The sequence below is a fragment of the Eucyclogobius newberryi genome, unplaced genomic scaffold, assembly GCF_026437365.1.
Source record: "Eucyclogobius newberryi isolate DKJ021-1_F unplaced genomic scaffold, fEucNew1.0.hap1 SCAF_3, whole genome shotgun sequence".
Classification (NCBI taxonomy): domain Eukaryota; kingdom Metazoa; phylum Chordata; class Actinopteri; order Gobiiformes; family Gobiidae; genus Eucyclogobius; species Eucyclogobius newberryi.
The window spans coordinates 6,860,639-6,881,391 of record NW_027315945.1 but is presented as its reverse complement, the minus strand read 5'-3'; the positions used below and the strand labels follow the sequence as shown (position 1 = coordinate 6,881,391).

Below are 20,753 nucleotides of genomic sequence, written 5' to 3'. Positions count from 1 at the left end.
CCAACAACAGCCAAAAAAGCTCCAGACCCCGAAGAGTTAAAAGGACCACTTTTGTCCCAGGTCAAAGAACTGGGTAAGTGTGAAAGAAGGCTGAGGGAGGTACAGGGACGTCAAGGGGTTTAGCATTAGCAAGACAACTTTGTAGCATTAATATATGGAGCTATAATGACAACTTCTATCATACACATAACCACACTTTTGACAGATAAGCAACAGCCATGAGGGACTGTGTCACTCACAACTTCTTACTTTCTGCAGCACAAAAACCATAGTGACGCTACCATAGTTTGTACTTTAATTCTAACGCAACGGACAAAAAACAAAATCCCTGTTTGTCCGCGGTGGAGAGACTGTAGTTTGCTGATGTAAAACGAGTGAGTCCAAGTCCAAACATATAACATGTCTGCTATTTTCCTGTCTGTTTCTTGTGCATTTAAATGCCTCTCCTCGTCTGCTCCTTGTGTGATCTGACTGATTGGAAGATCACGACACACACACTTTTCCACATGTGTTATTCGAATCAAGACGCCTCAATCGTAGCTCCGGGGTTTACATGCATTATGAAAAATCTGTTTGAATTGGACTAGGCCAGTCTAGTTTTCCTGGGGTGCATGCAAAAATAAACTTGACTTCAACTTGTTTTCTCTTTTAACTCTAACTTTTGAAGTGCTAAGTAGGCTAACTTCAAGAGACATCATGAGACACTACCAGTTTGAAGAAGGAATTTTAAAAGATCACATGATTTCATGACCTCTGCATCCATCAGTCACAGTCACGGGGTGAGGAATCTGGCCCAAGGACGTAGTATCCAAAATCTAACACAATGTTTGAGGATTCACTTTGTCCATCGCTCTCCAACTAAATAGCTGTGGCCTCTGGCTGGATCACCTTCATCAGCTTTTACACAGTTTGTGGTCTCATAAAAATCCACGATATCTATTTCAATAATGAGAATATATTAGATTTTTGAGAAGAAAAAAAAAAAAAGGCTTTACCATCATTGCTCTGAAAAAAATGCTAATCGGGTACTGAAATAGGACTAATCCAGGACTAAACCAGAATTAAACCAGGTCTAAAGCATGACCAAACCAGTGAACACATGACCTGTGAATTTAATAAGCAAGCAATCAATTAAAGCAAATAATTAAATATGGTTTGGACTTAAAGGCGCAATGGACGATTTTTCGGCGATTTGAGAACGCAGGCGGAAGTGCACATGCCACTCCCCCGTGCGGACCGATACAACACACACGTGCGTTTGTTTATTAGCGCAACGGAGCGCATCGCATCTCTCGTCTCCTGTAGATTTCTGTCCACTTCTGCGTCAGCTCGAACTGTCTTTCTCCGTCTTCATTTTGCCCCGTACACTGAGGGAACTATATTATGATAGATCCATGCGCTTAGGCACGCGGAAACGAGCCTGACGCGGCTGCAGGTGAGCGGTAGGTGCGTTTTATGATTGATACGTGGCAGGACTAATGATTTATCCACGCCACGAGGAAATATGATAAAAAATTTGCTGAAAAAAATCGTCCATACCACCTTTAAGTTCAAATATAATACATTACTTTCATAGAATATAGTTATGGATATAAATCTTTTTCAAACTGATGGGAAAGGCTTGTGCAGGTAATTACAGTCTAACCACATAAAATAAAGACTGTATTCAACAGCACAATCAGATCTCTGGGGAACACTCATGAGGCAGAGGTTCAGAAAGGAGCATGGCAAATCAATAGATCAAATTCCAAGAGAAGGTGCTTTCTCCTTTATGAAATAGCAAAATGTCAATCATCTCCCATTGATCTGATACAGGGCTTTCGTGATTTAGCAACAAAAGAAATATGTAGATTTAGCAGTAGCGTGCAGTGACGTTTATGGATGGGCAAGCAGACTTTGGGTGTTCAATATTTAGTGGATAACACAAACATGGGGGGAAAAAACATCGAGCCCCTGGTAAAATATTACAAAATAGTAGGTTTGTAACTTTGTGTCAGTATTGAATTTTCTGTCAAAATGTATGATACCACTGCAAAAAGAGCCACAGATAATGGTGGCTTCCTGAATAAGTTTAATAAGGTAGATAAGTGAAGTAGGGATGGATGATGTATCAATAATAATATATCAAATTTATATATTTTTCATTCCTCATATGGAATTCCTCATATTTTTTTAAATATTAATTTCTTGAACATAAATAACACAGAGTAAGACTGTAGTTTACTGCTCCTGTGGTCAGGAAAAAGCAGCATTTTTTAAGTTCTAAAACAGGATGCCAAACTAAAGGTACTCAAGAGTGTGTTAAAAAGCCAATACCATTACCAATAATGCATAATATGTAACCTTTAAACCATTTGTGAAAACTCAGGGCTCTGTGCACAGTTACATATGAAATGCTTGGTCGACTAGAGATTTGTTATTCGCATCAATAAATTGGGCACTACATAGCCTCGCACAAAAACAACACGGTTATGTATGTACACACAGAAGTAGCCTACATGTAAAGAGCATCTTGATAAATCAAAAGACAGAAGCACAAAACTCCATGCTCCGTCCTTTCTGCCTGTGGTCCATAATTCATTCAATAAAAAATGCGTGACTAATAAAAGATACAGCTTGAAGAGACCATGGGCCAATTAATCAACTAAGGCCCTAATACAGGCCTTTAATCATTGCCATGGGGCCCGTTCTAGGCATTTGGTGGCCCTAAACAAGATTTTGGTTGTGGCCCACACAAACATGGAACATACTGTAATAGAATAAAGACTCAATTGAAAGCAAAATTAAGAAATTAGAGGTAGCCTAGGGAGAAAAGGTGACTCAGGGTCTTTTGCAGAGCAAGCACTTATTAAATCAGCATTTACATGTTGGTTAATTGAAATGAGACAAAGTTATAGCTTTATGTAAAGGGGGTTTGGGGGTTGTACTCCAGAAAATTTGAACAAATCACAAGTGATTTCCTGTTTTCTGACGCACTTTAATATTTGAACTCAACTCATAGCCATTTGAATAGGCTACTCAAAACATTAAAATTATATAATTATATCATATCATTTATTTTACCAGGGCAATCCAGGTTATGCTTAAAGATAAGCTAAGCATAACCTTACCTTTACTGTACTTTAAGGACATAAAAGTGGAAGTGCACTGATTAAAAATAGGGTAAAGACATGTTTTAATGAATGAAAGAAATAAATCAGAATCGTGTTGGGCTTTTTGTTACATTTTGAGGACTTTTTTCCTTTCAAAAAATTTTATAAAATGCTTTCAAATTGTTAATCATTATGGCAATGGTTCGATGGTTAATTTGTTTACAATATGATTTTACAAAGTTAATGTAGTAGCCTATTTAATAAAGTAACTAATATTAATAGGCTTAGGCTACATTAGGGTATATATTTTATTACATTAAATTTGTTCATGTGTTTAGTTAAAACAAGTAGCTGCATAAACCACTATGACCTTATAACAGGGGTGTCCAAACTTTTTTAGCTAATGGCCACATTTTGAATCATATACGGAGCTGAGGGCCACAAAATTCAAAATTTTGCATTTGACAATAGTTTCGATGCCTTCACACCTTTAATGAGACTTGAAAAATTAATATTAGATTGGTATAACGTCAAAATAATAGTTTTTTTTTTCAATTTTACAGTCAAAAGTACTACTTTTTATTGTTTGGACCAACTTAGCAGGAAGCCAGAGGGCCAACAAATATTGGTCTGAGGGCCACATTTGGCCCCCGGGCCGTAGTTTGGACCTTTCTGCCTTATAATGACTCATCTTATTGTAATTCCATGGCATGATAATAAGATACCATGACAATATAAACCGTAAACAGTTTGCACCATTATTATGACTCGCTATCTGGGAATTATATCATACTCAAACAATCCAAGTCCTCATTATTATAAATTCACATGTGCCTAAAAAGTAATACAGCAGTTAAGTCGACGTATTGTGTATAATTATTATTCTTTAATCACAAAGAGTAGGGTATTTCATGAAAACAGTGCCATCTGCATTCTTCATTTCGGCCGCTGTCGTTGTTATAAATGTGCTATAGAAATCAAGTTTACATTGACATTAAACAACAGACATTTCGATGAATCAAAAGAATAATTGCTGGACTAATCGATTGGCAAAATGACCGTTAGTTGTAGCCCTGGGCCTTAAACAATCATTTGTTTATGGTCGGCTCTGAACACCAAAAAGAAAATGGTCACATTTCTGTTTTTGGTGTTATGTTGTTGTTTTTAGTTTAGTTTTTTGCTGTTAGATCTAGCGCGTTAAGATGATCATAATTACATAATAACTATCAGTGAATGAAGCAGCTCATGTGACACTGTTTGAAATTGCACACCCACCTGCTGAACATACTGCGGCACCTCCGGCACCGTCTCGAAGGATGACTCGTTCGGCGTGAGCATGGAGAACAGTGCCCGGAACCCGGTGGTCACGGAGGGGGCTTGCACCGCAGCTGCCATCGTGTTTAATTGCGCAGGGGAAAGCTCCAAACCTCGGCTGAACTTCACCTCAACGTGCTCCCGCTTGTTCTTGCCGTGGCCTGAAAGTAGGTCAGCGGGAGAGAGAAGGACGCGGCTCTTTCTCCCAGCTCTCCGGGCGCACGTTGGAGCACTAAAGGCAGCTCCTTATCAGAGACTTTACTACAGTAAATAAGTCATCAGGGCAGAGTTTATGAGTGGTCACGGTGGTCACACGCTCACGCGGCAGAACGTTGCGCCCTCTTTCCGTCTGTGATGTCTCGCGAGAATTCCATAGTTGTTGTTGTTGTTATTGTAGTAGCGCGGTGTTGAAGTCTTTGATCTATTATTGTAGTAATGTAGTAGCCTAGTAACGCCCTCCTCATACACGCACACGCACGCACACACACAGACACACACACACACACAGACGCGCACAGACACACAGACCATGATCACACGCACACACAGACACACACACATGCACACACACAGACGAGCACAGACACACTATGACTACACGCGCACACACAGACCGTGATCACGCGCACACACAGACCATGATCACGCGCACACATGCACACAGACCATGATCACGCGCACACACAGACCGTGATCACGCGCACACACAGACCGTGATCACGCGCACACACAGACCGTGATCACGCGCACACATGCACACAGACCATGATCACGCGCACACACAGACCGTGATCACGCGCACACACAGACCGTGATCACGCGCACACATGCACACAGACCATGATCACGCGCACACACAGACCGTGATCACGCGCACACACAGACCATGATCACGCGCACACACAGACCGTGATCACGCGCACACATGCACACAGACCATGATCACGCGCACACACAGACCGTGATCACGCGCACACACAGACCATGATCACGCGCACACACAGACCGTGATCACGCGCACACACAGGCCGTGATCACGCGCACACACAGACCGTGATCACGCGCACACACAGACCGTGATCACGCGCACACATGCACACAGACCATGATCACGCGCACACACAGACCGTGATCACGCGCACACATGCACACAGACCATGATCACGCGCACACACAGACCGTGATCACGCGCACACATGCACACAGACCATGATCACGCGCACACACAGACCGTGATCACGCGCACACACAGACCATGATCACGCGCACACATGCACACAGACCATGATCACGCGCACACACAGACCATGATCACGCGCACACATGCACACAGACCATGATCACGCGCACACACAGACCATGATCACGCGCACACATGCACACAGACCATGATCACGCGCACACACAGACCGTGATCACGCGCACACACAGACCATGATCACGCGCACACATGCACACAGACCATGATCACGCGCACACACAGACCGTGATCACGTGCACACACAGACCGTGATCACGCGCACACACAGACCGTGATCACGCGCACACACAGGCCGTGATCACGCGCACACACAGACCGTGATCACGCGCACACACAGACCGTGATCACGCGCACACACAGACCGTGATCACGCGCACACACAGACCGTGATCACGCGCACACATGCACACAGACCATGATCACGCGCACACACAGACCATGATCACGCGCACACATGCACACAGACCATGATCACGCGCACACACAGACCGTGATCACGCGCACACACAGACCGTGATCACGCGCACACACAGACCGTGATCACGCGCACACACAGACCGTGATCACGCGCACACACAGGCCGTGATCACGCGCACACATGCACACAGACCATGATCACGCGCACACACAGACCGTGATCACGCGCACACATGCACACAGAACATGATCACGCGCACACACAGACCGTGATCACGCGCACACACAGACCATGATCACGCGCACACATGCACACAGACCATGATCACGCGCACACACAGACCATGATCACGCGCACACACAGACCATGATCACGCGCACACATGCACACAGACCATGATCACGCGCACACACAGACCGTGATCACGCGCACACACAGACCGTGATCACGCGCACACACAGACCGTGATCACGTGCACACACAGACCGTGATCACGCGCACACACAGACCGTGATCACGCGCACACACAGGCCGTGATCACGCGCACACACAGACCGTGATCACGCGCACACATGCACACAGACCATGATCACGCGCACACACAGACCGTGATCACGCGCACACACAGGCCGTGATCACGCGCACACACAGACCGTGATCACGCGCACACACAGACCGTGATCACGCGCACACACAGACCGTGATCACACGCACACACAGGCCGTGATCACGCGCACACACAGACCGTGATCACGCGCACACACAGACCGTGATCACGCGCACACATGCACACAGACCATGATCACGCGCACACACAGACCATGATCACGCGCACACACAGACCATGATCACGCGCACACACGCTCGCGCTGCTGGAAGTGCGCCTGAAGGAAGACAAATCATGAACACTTTTACAGAGGCTTTCGCAGTTCAAATGATTAGCTCACGTCACGTCGTTCTAACATAGTTGGACTTCAAGTGTTGCGTAAAAACAGACAACATTTTTTGATAAACGAAAAGCTAAAATCATCAGCTTAGATGCAGGGTCTTAAAACCTAAAAGTGTTTTGCTTGTATTGTTATTTGGTTACATTACATATTCATTATTATTATTCTCAGTAAAGAAATATTTATTTGACTTATGTTTTGAAATGTTCTGTATTGAGCTCAACAGTGACCACCCGCCACTTGGTTCCGGAATTACATTTTCTGTTCATTTTCCTCATGGGGAGCAGAGATGTGGTAAGTAATGAGTATAACATCTATAGTTCTATATCAAAATTATTTCTGAAACTTTATAAACCGCAAAAGTTATTAAAGCATTTTGCCAAATAGTTTTTTTCGTAAATATTTTTTGCCCGTTGGCCCAGGGCGGTGCAGCGTGAAATGGGAATGAGAGCGGGGAATGACATGCAGCAAATGGTGAACACAATTCAAACTTACGAGCCTGCCCCACACAGCGAGCATATGTGCTATGCACTCAACCATGAGTAGTACTCTTTTTGCCAAATTTGACATGTACTGCCCGGGGGTCCAGCGGTTAAGCCGGCAGCACATACACCAGGCTCCGTGTGCAGTGTTGTGAGTTCAAGTCCTAGCTCTAACAGTTTGCTGGATGTCCTCCCTTCTCTCTCATCCCCATTTCACTCTGAACTGTCCTATATATTAAAGCATTAAAAACAGAAAAGACAACAACCCTGTTATAAACATTAGTTACCACAGGCTGGTTAGCCTCCGCTAACTCCGTGAACTCCGTAAACTCTTGATATTTACATTTTTCTAAAGCCCTATTGTAAAAAGGAATAAAAAATTGACTTCCAGAAACATGGCGATCTTCGAAGTGGGAAGGATTGTTGGGCTCCAATGCTCAAGTCAACACAACAGGCCCCTGATGAGGGTCTTAGGGAGCAGGGACTGTTGAAAAATGTGATTTGTCAGGAGAAAGAAATATATTATGCCTCAAAAGGTAAGGTCTCTCTTGAACTAAAATGGTCATAAAGTGGTAAAAGTCCTTAAAGTCAAGTAAAAACCCCAGGGCTAAAGTGGATTTTTCATTTAAATGATTATAAATATATTCGACACAATACAATCAGGAAAAGAAGTTGTGTTTTTCCAAAATGCATTTATACTCCACTGTGTACTTTTATTCAATCTTTCAAAAAAAAGAAAATCCTGCAAAACACAAGTAAAATGGATGAGGATTTATTACCAAATGTTTCTCCTTAAAAGTCTGGGCTAAATCCTTGTCAGTGTTTTTAGAGGTGTAACAATGCATCGCGATTCTTAAATAGCACCATAACTTGTGTCTCGATGTGAAAATGAGAAATGTGCGGTAAACACCACATTAAAACAGCACTGCAGCCACGCCCTCACGGGCCGCTGAGCGCACGTGTGTTCACACCTCATATTCCACACTTATGACCACGCACAGAGTCCGAACACAAGCACTCGAACACATGCACGCAGAGGGACTGCACCAAACTGCTGTAAAGACGCAGAAACACTTGTTTATGCAGTAAAGCAGCTCACATGAGGAATATGATACGCACAAGCTAAACGCATCAAGCAGTTCACTTCATGAGAAGATCAGCCTAAATTTCACTCAAATTGAAGAGCCTGTGTTAAGCCCTCTATGAAATAAAAACAAACGCCATAAACTCAATTAGGCTACAGTTGTACAATTTACATATTATTATTATTTACAACAACAATAATTAAAAGACTAAATCATAATTTTGCAGTTTTGCCATCAAAGTGAACAAAATGACATGGACATTTTCATGATTTTAAGAATCGTGAGTCGTGATGAATCAAGTCACAGGTCTTGAATCGTGAATTGAACCGAATTGTGAGATTCCAGAATCGTCACACCCCTGGTGTTTACTATTGTTATTATTATTTATTGCTGACTACAGTGGGTATACAATCATGAACAGTATTTACATATAATTTACATTATTTATTTCCTGACAATTGATTTGATCAATAAGTCCATTGCATACAGTAGAATTAAATTGAGTAAACAGTGCAAAGCTTTAGACTCCATCACTTATACAACGTGGAATGTTAACACCTGTATTTGTAAGACTTGCAATACTCTGTGATTCTAATATTGTGTGTAAAAAGGAGTGGACATACAATAGGCCTACATGAAGGGGCCCATTGTGCAGAGCAGGGAAGCTTGGAATCTTGCAGTTGTTGGCCTTCTAGAGTTCCCATATTTGGAAAAAGGTCAGAGTTCAGAGGTGTGATTCATAACTCATCCTATGTCAGCTGTTGCAAGCAATTAATGGTAAAGCTCAGGTATCAGTGCACCATGTTAATCTGCTTTAGTCTGCAGCAAATCTGAGCTAAAAATGTAACCGACAGATCCAAAGTAAATAATACTTGTAGTAACTGCTAAAGGCTTTGTCCACTCCTGTTTACAGTCAGTCATCATTACCATTACTTCACATCAATTGCTGTATATTTACACAAGGCCTTTGCGTCGCTGTATGTTTTACACTTATTTAGCATCGCTGTGGGCGATGGAAAAGGGCCGATCATAAATGAGCGTGCTCAGAGCTTTGGTCGCTGTCGTGACTGTCCTCGTTGACTAGGGAGTCCGTGGAGTGGTGCAGCACCGCGATCCCAGAAAACTCTGATGGCAGTAACGTTCCCTTCTTGACATTCACTAGTTCTTTCTCTCGAGCTGCTGCCCCCTGCTGACCTCCTTTCACCCTTTTCCACTTCATCCGCCTGTTCTGGAACCACACCTTCACCTGCAGGAAGTAAGAAACAATTGGCTTCAGTGTTTCAAGGAAAAACGTAAACAGGGCTGTCAGTAACGGTTATTGCGGATGACCAGCCAGCAATTCTTATAGCATTATCTTCTTCTTCTTCTTTTTTTTTAGACATAAAACAACATAAACATTAAACAAACTGATCTATGCAAAGAAAGAAAGAAATGAATACATTTTAAAAACCAGAGCTGGGCAGGACCATAGAGAACTCAGGATACATAAACAATCAAATTAGAAGTAGATTAGTATTGTATTATCAACAAAATGAAGGTTGAAATATGGTGACAGAAGGCTTCTAGATAAAAAATTAAAACAATTACAAAGAAACTGTATTATTCATGAAAATCATTATTTGACATGTTGATGATGATGATTTAATAATTCAAAGTCAAAAGTATATCCGTGTGTGTTTTAGAGTCTGAGACTATTGTATTTATAGTTACCGTTAGTCAGTTTATCATTGCAGCCCCTAAGTATCACCTATGTATAGTCTGAAAAACATTTCGAAACGATTTAATGCTGAATGTGTTTGCTACTAAAAGATGTGCTAATTGATTAGTGCTGTTTAGAAGTGAAGGTCATCTTACTTAATAATGACAGTTGCATTGGCTGTGACATGTTATTATACAATACAATTTGCCTGACTGTTCTTTTCACAGATCTCTTATTTTTTTTAAATCTACAACAACATGCTGAATAATATGCCCCAAGTGCTTTTTTCTCAAGTTTTCTAAAAATGAAGATGACAGACCACGAGGATGACAAAGGTCTGACAGCTCCGGTTAAGCCTTCACCTCCATTTTCCCTGACTCAACATCCCCAGACATATTTACATCTTGCAGACTGATGATTACGCTGTTGCCCAAAACAGACTCAACATCAGGTAGTAGAGGGGGTGGCGTTTATTTTTGGGGAGCGTCTCTCACAGGGGTCACACGGTCAGGAAGTTCGCTGACAGCACAAACGTTTGTCTTGCGCCGGGCCGAGTATCACTTTGGATTCCTCTCAAGCCCGGGGGCCGTTTTCTCAGAGCACGAGGGGCCACCGCTCGGAGTGAACCGGACCCTCACACGCACAGGACCTCTGCTTACAGTCACAGCTCTCTGACATCAATAACAGCTCCAATAACACTTACACTTTTCCATTGGCACCGTGCACAGGGAAATGGAGGGGCCTGTTCTGATGCTTATGATGTGGCCATAAAACACTAAGAGCTTTTAAAATATGGGCTCTAATACAGACGATTGACAGAATTACAGCTTTAGATATGTCAGTATAAATGAGAATTAGTTTTCAATCAACTTAAATAAAAAGTTAAGTCGAATAAATCAATAAAAAGCAACCAAATAATGAATGAAATGCAATAGTATAAATTAGGCTGCAACTAATGACCATTTTACCAATCGATTATTCTTTTGATTTGTAGATTAGTTGTTTAGAATGAAAAAGTCACGTGATGAAATGATTTTTAACTCAACTTGACCCATTCTGAGCTGAAATGAAGCCGTTTGAGGATCCTGGTGGAGGACATTTATTTAAATAGTTTTCATCCAATTCACTAATTTTACACATTCTCTGCGTCGCTTTCATGCAAGTGCGGCTCAATTTGAGTTATAAAACTTCTTTTCACAGCTCATGTCATGTTTTAAAACCTATGTATAGACCAGTGAACGATTATTCTATTACTAAATTAGTTGATGATTATTTCAATAATCGATTAGTTGTGATTAATCAATGATCAGTGATTCTCATGGCTCAGCACCCAGTCTAATTGAATACTTTGTAGAAATAATTTAACACAAAGCTGCAAGGTGTATTTCCTTAACATTCACAAATCGTTTAAATGTAAATATTAATATATAAATAATTTAAAATTGGGTGGTTGGAGATAAAACTGACAGCATATTATGAATGTCAATCTACTACTACCTTTACTACCTTTACTAACAAGTATAATAACTATTACTATGGGGATTTTGGGGGAAAGGTTTAGGGCTTTGGAACTGAACACTAGACCGGCCTCGTACATAAAACAATGTATGACAAAAAGACATTTAAATTACATCTCAAATGCATTTTAAATATTGGGGCGCCACGGAAGGAGAACCACAGTATGAAGGAGGAGGGACGACGTATTTCTCCCGCCCACTTTCTCAATATCACATTTTTAAGTGTAACAAACTGGACCTAATTGGAACTGCTTCACTCCTCAGTTCACTGGTGCAATGAAAAGATGCCACTGCACACCACCTTCTAATGAATCACCAAATCCAACCTTTTTGTAAAAAACGTGGTATGTATTACAGAGAACAAGGTTTGTGCCACTATCTAGTTGTTAACTTTGGCATTGAGATTGTTTTGCTTTCTCTTCTGGTACAAAGTATGTTCAGGACACTCCAAAATGGTAAATTATTCACTTAAATCTGAATCAAACCTTTTCTTAAGGCCCATTTGGCAGTACCTCAAGACACTGGTTGAAAATCAAGGCTTTAGCGAGTGACAACTGTAGTACAATGTCGAGAATTAGGTCTGAATTTTGTGAAAAAAGTGAATGCTAGTGTCCAAAATGTTTGAAAAACCCAAATAATCCACGGCTATTTCAATATCAGTCACTCATCTGTGATATACTATAGCTACCATTCATCCTGACACGCAAAAGTGCCGTTTCTGTACCCGACCCCACTGTGTTGCATCTCGGAGTATCACTTGCGAAATGTCAGCTCAGTGTGACTTACAACTTCCAAAGGGGGTGTCAGAGAACAACAGGCTGTACTCGTTTCCTTTCCCAGCCATTTGTCTCCTGTTATTTCATGGGCTGCTGTTCCTGCCAGCAGCCCACGCTCCGAGACCAATCCCTGACCGTAGTTAGAACAGAAGAAGTGACTAGACACTACGTCCTTCAGGCTCTCTTCTAGTCTTGACTCTGGCCAGTGTGAAACAATAGACAGGAACATCTGGAATATGAGAGTCCCATCACAGTGGCACATATGGAGCACAATGGCCCTCATGCCATAAGTTTGAAATATACAGTGGCTGGTGGTGAAGCTGTTCTTAGGCTTTTCTGTTATCGCAACATGATATTTTTTTTATCAAGTCACAATATCAAACACTGATATTACCGGGTTTAATGGTTGTAAAATGAGACCTCAAACAACCAACATTTTTACTTGATTTTTTTTCTTTATTTGAGTTACAAAAAATGTTGTTGTTATTGCATTACAAAAAATATATATTTTATTTAGTTGTCATTTTTCCAAGGCATCTGGATGCAATCAGAAAACCCTGCTACAAATTATTATTATTATTATTATTATTATTATTATTATTATTATTGAATGTGTAGAGCTACAGTGTAAAAAAGCATGAAATACTTGCCATAAAATACAAATACAGTTTTAAATGAGCAGGACAAAAACACGTGTTGTCTGGACTGACCTGTCTCTCTGTAAGGTCCAGATTGACAGCGATCTCGTAGCGCCTTAGTCTGGTCAGGTAGTTGTGGTGGGCGAACTCGGCCTCCAGCTCCCGGATCTGCTCCTTTGTGAAGGCTGTGCGCTCCTTCCTGGGCTTACTGCTCACATCTGACTTGTAATTCCCGTCCTGGGACTCTGAAACCAAACACCACACGGCTTTTTAAAGAAAGTTCTACTCTCAGCAGATTTATAAGCAACAAAAATACTAATCAACTGAGTGCTGTGTGGCAGGTGCAGCTCGGGGTGAGAGGAACAATGGGAACTGTCGATCACACTTTATAGTTCGGACATTGTTTATGAAGACTTTAAGTGGCTGGAAGGACTCGCGCCTGCTCCACACATGTTGGACTAACACATGCACATTAAAAAGGCCCATTTTACTGCCAATAAGGAGTTTATCTGCCCTCAGTTCTCAAGGAAACCAGGTGAAATTTTCTCAATGTCATTAAATTGCAAGACACACTTCTATTAGATAAATATTATATAATTTCAATGGGAATCTGGTATTAACAAAAAAGTCACATCAGTGTGCACATCACTTTTAAGTTACGAAGGCTATAGCCAAATCTTCTACTTGTGCGACTTGTCCTTCTCATTTCTGTAAAATGTTTGTTTTTGTCCACCAGTGCCACAAATTGATAAAGTACACGTTTAAAATCTGGAAGACATTGTGAAATTACAGTGTGTCTGTATATTTTATGTGTCCGCTCATTTTTATTTTGACTGTGTATAATTTGATCAAGTATTTGACAAGAAATGAGCCATCAAATAAATACTGGTGAGGCATAAATCCAAAAGAGTGATCAATTAAAACATGTGTGCTTTGTATTACAGTGCCGTCCAGAGCTGTCATCCCGACTTCACCCCATCAGCCCAGAGCAACACCATTTGTTTGGGTATTTCCATAAACGTTCCGACAAAAACATGCTGGACTAATTTGCTCCTTCAGACTTTCCTATTGTGAGCCGTCTCTGTGGTCTGTGCGCTGGCTGGGCTTCAGTTGCACCGTGCACTCGGAGGCAGCCGTGATTGCATGCTAATTCCTCTGCGGTCCTGTTGTGCCCTGCGTGTTAATCCAGCCGGCCCGCGTCAAACCAAACTGTAAATAGTGCTGCAGCTCGGAGCCAGACACACGAAAGAGTGACACGTCAGTAGTAACTATCTTCACCTAAGGCCTAGGGTTACCGCTCCGGACCGGGAGGGACCCTCAGCGCCTGGCCTCAGCCCGGGGAAAAGATCTCCCTTCTAATTAAGAGTGTATTTTTGCAAAACCAAATACCTCCCTATAGCCCAGGAGAAGATGAGGGGTAAGAGAAAATGCCCAACAAAAGTTATATTTGTTCAGGACGGAGACAAACAACTAACAAATGGGTTTTTAGAAAATGAATCTTTGAATCGTTTTATGTACATTGCTTGAAATATCTGACTTCAAATGTTTCATATGTTTTAAGTTATAAGCTTTTATGTTTTTTAATTCACAAATAATATTGGTAGCTAGTATTTTTATATACTACTATTACTTCTACAAAACACGCCGCACATTTTAAAACCAAGAAACGGTTATGACAAAGGGATGAATATTGCACTACTCCATTAAGTCCTACAGTATTTCTGGATTGGATAAAAAGTACGTCCATGCAGTAATTCCCTGTATCATTAGTGAGTATGTAAGTAAGCCTTATTTCTAGAGCATCATTTCACTGACATGTTTTAGATGTAGGGACACAGAGCTTCTCTCTTTTTTTTTTTGCTCCAATAGATAAATATCCTCAGTTGTGCCGTTGTCGGAGCCATGCGCTGACCCAGTGCCTGTGCCCGTCTCACCCTCTGACCTCTCCGTGGCTTCCCTGTAATTTCAGAGTAACATGTCAGGGCTGCGGTGGATAGCTGTGCTCCCTGGTAAACACAGAGCTGGTGTAAAGAGGAATAAAAAGACCAACACGGCCAGCGGCTCCGGAGCACAGCACGCACTTCAAATGAGCGCAGGCTTTACGACACAGCCGCCGCGCCACAGCAATTAGGTCCCACTGCATCTTTCATCTTTCCACAAAAAAGAGCAAGAGTACTCGGAAAAGTGTACGCACCCAGACGCTGCCCATTGTTTAAAGCCCACAAAAAAACATACTGGATGAACGCCCATTCTCTGCTATTTCAATATGTGCCTTAAAATAGTTTGTGAGGTAAATCTTCTAATCGTCTGATATTCATTTGGAGGTTGAGCCAGTAAATGCGTCTGAAAAACCTTGGACCTATCCATCCTGACATGCACGGACACAATGGCTGAAAAGCTTTGTGTTGGACTTGGAAGTGATTATGTGTATTTGAACACGCAAAATATTGGCTTTTGCAATAAAAAAGACCAGCATTTTACAGCTCGCTGCGTAGACTCTGGACTTTTCTGACTGCAAATTTCAGACTGGCAAAGTTCTTTTGACCATTTGTTTATGTTGTAAAGCCTATTGTTTTGTCCCATTGTGTTTTATATAGTAATTATTGCAGTTTTATCAGACTATGTACCGGTATTACGGCTTTTGCTGCATTCTATTTCAAGCATTTTAATATGTGCCAGGGAGAGGTCCTGAGTTTTTTTCCCTCATAATGACATCTGCAAAATAAAACTTCAAACCCTTTTTATTGTTTCAAGCTAAACCTTTAACAACAGTCTCTGACTAAAGACTTTGCGTTGCCCAAAACTTCCAACCGTGAGACTGCATTGTGTCACTGCATGCTTTTAGAAGTTTGATATCTTTTACAACATCTCAGATATTTAGTCTTTAAAATACTTTTTGAAGAATTTCTTGGCCTGTAGATTTGACTGGATTGGACAGTATAAAGGAAGTTTTTCTATGTAGTTTTTACTTTTTGACATAATAAAGGCTGAAATAGAAAGGCCTTACAGCATCTCACTTATTGAAAAGTATTCTGTTTTGTCTCTGTTTGATCAATTCTAGTTAGCATACTCTTATGAGACTTATTTTGACAGCTGTACGGCAGAGTATCATGTTACTTTAGCGGCATTAATACCAAAATACCTAAAACAAACTTGCATGTCCACAAATAATCCGACCGGTTAGTGCTTGCTTGATTCATGTAACGCTAGAGCTGTTATTTCCTGCAAAGCGCTTTATGTTAAGCTCAGGGTCAAAATGAGGAAATAAGCATACAAGTTTTGTTTCTACGCCTGTATCCACGGCGCTTGTAGGCGTCCAGATGGTGATACCCGAGCACGTCTGTATCTCATGCAATGCGCTGGGGTGTGATATTTAGACAGCTGATTGGGCGAGTTCTACACTTTAGCTTGATTGGTGTGAGAGAGCCGAGAAAACAATTTGTTATGGAGGAAGTTGGGATTGGAAGCTTTGGAAGAGTATCATTTCCCAAAGCATTTGACTGAGAGGCAGAGGAAATGCACTGTGTTGTTTGGAATCAGCCGTGAAGATGAAAGCGGGACGAGAACAAAGCGGTGGAAGCGTTAAGCGTGCTGTGAAATGTGGGCATACTTCATGTACTATTTATCATTTGGGTGGAAAAATACGGTGTCCTGCAAAGTACATTTTGTGCACTGTTAATCTCATCTGTAGAGACAGAATGTGGCTGCTGGTTTTATTTGTTCACAATAGCTGATGGTGTTAATTTTTTGGTGCATGGAGCTGCAGTTTTATTGACAAAATGTTCAATGTCAACACTGAATGGTCATGAGTTCTGCCATTTCTAATTCTTATTTGGGGATATTTAATTACTTCTTAGTCCTTAACATTCTACAATATTTTTTCACAACACAACACAAAGCGATAGCTCAAAAATGCACAATATAAAATATTGTGGTTCAAAATCAAATACTTAATAATCATTTTCAAAACTGAGAATTGAAACCAAGAAGCATGTCTTGCAACTTAGATGCGCTTAAGAGATTTATGATATGTGCATGCCAGCTGAACAGACATGATACCGCTGCAATTTTAGCATACAGTTTGGTATTTGGTATTTTAATCCCCAACACATACAATGACATTATCTATTAGTCACAGTGTGTGCAGTGTGAGGCCTGTCTCTCCGTCACGAGCCAGGTCAGGCTTGTTAGCTCTCTTTAAGGTGGTCCCGCAATAATGCCAGTGCGTGCGGGGGTCCAAGTGACCTGCGATCTGTGCCCTTTCTGTGCCCCTGCAGCACCACGTCCCCAAATGGAGCGCACGCTTTCCCTGAAAACCTGCCTCTGATCGGGTTTCTGTCAGGACCGCCTCCGCCTGGTCCGGCGCGCTGTCGTGCCCTGATTGATTATGGTGCTGAGAGCGGGTTGGAAAAGCTTTACAGGTCAGCAAAGGAGACCTCCTTGGTGGTATATCGAAGCATCTTTAGGCCTCATTTATGCATTTAAAAAGACATATGTACAAGTTCTACTTTCAATTTCAATTTAGAACCTGAATAATATTTGGTAAATTACTAATTACATTTTAATACAACCAGATATTGCAATGGCGTTTAGACATTGTTTTAATGAAGGACCACCAACGCTTGAGACTGAACTATATAATGCCAAATTAAAGAATGGCACAGAAGTTGATACAGAAGTTGAAATTGTAACCTTTGGAATGTTTTTTTTAATTGCATTTTGATTAACTGTTCAGCTTAAGAAATGTTTGTAATGCAAAAGAATATTATGTGTTTCAGACCAATACAAGACGGTGTAGTTGTGGTCAATTTTACTGTGTATTTTCTGAATGTTTGAAAAAATATTTTTGATAGTTTTACTTCTTAGCATTTTAGTGTTGTTTTATAGTCCTCGTGTACTGAGCAAAAAGTTCAGGTTAAACCTCCTGCCGTATTTGTGTCCATATAACAATCATTTACCGATGGCGTACCTGGTAAAAGGGAAAATACACCTGTGCTCATTTCTGTCTGTATCAAAGCCAGACGTGCCTTTGCAGAGGTTCACTCTGGCTGACCTGCTTTATTTACTGCATGCTCATTTTGTGCCTCAGAAAAGTGTCACATTGAAGCAGATGTGGTTTTACAGCAGCCCAGCGCTGTCAGATGTGTGCGCACACACAATCTGACATAGTAACACCCAGGGCGCCTTTACTCCACTCATAAAATGTAACTGTGTAAGAATTGACAAGAAATTTGTTTCTTTCTGCATATTATATTATCATAGCTATTACATATATATATATATATATATATATATATATATATATATATATATATATATATATATATGATCGTGCTTGCTCAGCACAGTATAGAATTTAGAAGAATTTCTGAAAAAAATTAAAAGGGAGATGATCATCAATATATTAATATTGTTTAAATAAAACAAAATGTAATGCATAAACAATGTAGTTGCAATCAAAGTGGCACTGAAGTGGAATAGATTGCATCGGTCAGTCTTTAAAAGTCTTAATTTGCTCATTTAAATCTGTCCAGTCTTACATCTCACTGTTCTTACCTGAACTCTCACTCTTCCTCTTGCTTCTCTTGTCGGCCTCAGCTGAGTTCAGGCTGTGCCTATAATCAGCTCCTGTGGGGGTCCCGCTGCCCAGGCCTGTGGTGCTGTTGCCCATATTGGGGGGACTGGCACACATTGCCGGCCCTCCACCATGGCTCATGTCCTGGGGAGACGGGCCGGAGTCCTGTGGGTGCAGTGGGTGCAGACTGTGGCGGGCCACACTGTTCCCAGGCAGGTGTGAGATGTGCCAAGGAGGGGCTGGGTGATGCTGGGGGACCGCATGGTGCTGCAGGGGCAGGTGGGAGCGGTGCGGGTGGTGGTGTGGATGGTATAGACCCTCCTCGGAGGGATAGCCAGAGATAACGCAGGGAGACGGGGATGGTGTGGAGGACGAAGAGGACGATGATGCCAGGTCAGGATAGGACACATGATCTGAGCGGCCGTGCAGCGCAAGGGATGATGGGCTGAAGGCCGGGTGTAGGGCCTGGCCTGGGCCATGGGGACTCCGAAGGCACCCGAAAAGTGTGTGGTCCATGCCGTAATCTCACACCCCTCCACACGGGACAAGGGCCAGAGTCAAAGAATCCCTCCAAAAAGCAACTTTGTTGTATACCAATTATACGATTGCCTGAGACTGAATGCAATTCATGTACAAATTAGCTGAAAATGCTACTCAAAGCCAAATTTTAAAACAGAATTGGAAAAAAGTTTTCAAATAAAAACATTTCACAATACAAGCAAACTGCAAAATTTTCGCTGGGATGGACTGTAGTTACGCAAATGTGTGCCAGGTTTAGATGGAGTAGAGTGAGCCTCACACCCTCAATCCCATATGGATGACAGACAAAGATTAAATTAGCAAAATCCCCAATCCTTAAAATCACAGAAAACAACTGATGTCCATTGGTAATCCTCAAAAGTCCCAAGATCTTCCAGCAGAATCCAAAGCGTTGGCTGTTCTAGACCTTCACCCTGTCCGCTCTTAAATGGTTCCCCCAGACCTGTTATTTCAGAAACTTTAGAGAACGCTCGCATCGAAGGTAGCATCAGGCAGTCCCAGGCAGTGCATGAACCCAATGCAGATGTCAGCGCGCTCTCCGCAGGCATAAGGAGGGTTCCGAGGAGCATGCCGGTGCGGGGAGGATATAAATAGGGTGTAACAGGAGAAGGGGGGCCGGCCCTGGGTTCCAGTTTGCAGCGCTACTGACCACATACATAAGATCAGCCTAAAACAAGCACAGCACGATAAATCTGTGCTGTAAAGAGTGTCAGGAAGAGGCCCACTGCACACTGGGCTCGGAGCTGACCTTCTGTGTAGGTGCTGTCTCGTTTTAGGTAGAGCTCAGAACTGCTCCAGGAGAGTGGGATCCATGAGGGTCCAGGAGGGAGAGGTGTCAGGGGTTAACTCACACGGTCACAGGCCCTCTGCGGCTTTGACCCCTTTAAATAACTGTAAGTTAGACTAGTCGGGGCACTTGGTGAATTTTGCGAGGCACTTAAGAGTAAGGAAAAAACTGGAATAACATTTTGATCTGTGGAACAAAGAAATCTGCACAGCCAAGATGATGGAAACATAAAAACAGAGAGAAAACAAGAAAAGGCACCAGCCCAGTTGATTGAGAATGATTTATGCTTTAACAAAGGGCAAAAAACAAAACTACACGTGTATATTATATCACTCTGAACTCGATTAACCTGACACAGAGATTATGATTAGACTGTGAATAATTCATGTTCACAAGGTCATGAATCAAAGTACACTTTTATTATGACAAGCTTAGCACTAATTGTGTGTGAATATAAAGTGACTTAGATTAGCCTGAAGTCAATATGAAATGAAACACATCATCATTCATAAGAAAAAGAGTTTCTTCCATTCAAATATTTTCATTTTCAACAATATTAGATTAGAGAGTTTGAATTTAAAGTCATTACATGTATTCTTATTACACAGACACTAAACATATT

General features: G+C 41.8%; 2 protein-coding genes and 1 long non-coding RNA gene across 3 annotated transcripts in view; all 3 read right to left on the bottom strand.

The window, feature by feature from the left end:
- agmo (alkylglycerol monooxygenase) overlaps positions 1-4,705 on the bottom strand; it is a 129,843-nt gene extending 125,138 nt beyond the window's left edge. Inside the window, exon 1 of the mRNA XM_072460158.1 lies at positions 4,368-4,705. Coding sequence (XP_072316259.1) covers positions 4,368-4,487 — 120 coding nt within the window. The 5' untranslated portion in view covers positions 4,488-4,705. The remainder of the gene's footprint in view (positions 1-4,367) is intronic.
- Positions 1-20,753, bottom strand: part of LOC140373589 (uncharacterized) — a 528,683-nt gene that overhangs the window by 153,434 nt on the left and 354,496 nt on the right. The gene's annotated exons all lie outside the window — the stretch shown is intronic.
- On the bottom strand, positions 8,271-20,083 carry meox2a (mesenchyme homeobox 2a). The gene is made up of 3 exons (XM_072461270.1): positions 18,786-20,083; positions 13,302-13,474; positions 8,271-9,845 (listed from the first exon to the last, which is right to left on the bottom strand). Exons 1-3 carry the CDS (start codon positions 19,318-19,320, stop codon positions 9,627-9,629), a joined length of 927 nt encoding a protein of 308 aa, XP_072317371.1. The 5' UTR covers positions 19,321-20,083; the 3' UTR covers positions 8,271-9,626.

Bases quoted from the DNA above. Each gene is read 5' to 3' on its own strand.
- meox2a (XM_072461270.1), bottom strand. From the start codon at position 19,320: ATGGACCACACACTTTTCGGGTGCCTTCGGAGTCCCCATGGCCCAGGC. The intron at 13,475-18,785 runs GTAAGAACAGTG...GTTTGGTTTCAG, and splicing joins GAGGAAGAGTGAGAGTTCAG to AGTCCCAGGACGGGAATTAC. The intron at 9,846-13,301 runs GTCAGTCCAGAC...TACTTCCTGCAG, and splicing joins TGGACCTTACAGAGAGACAG to GTGAAGGTGTGGTTCCAGAA.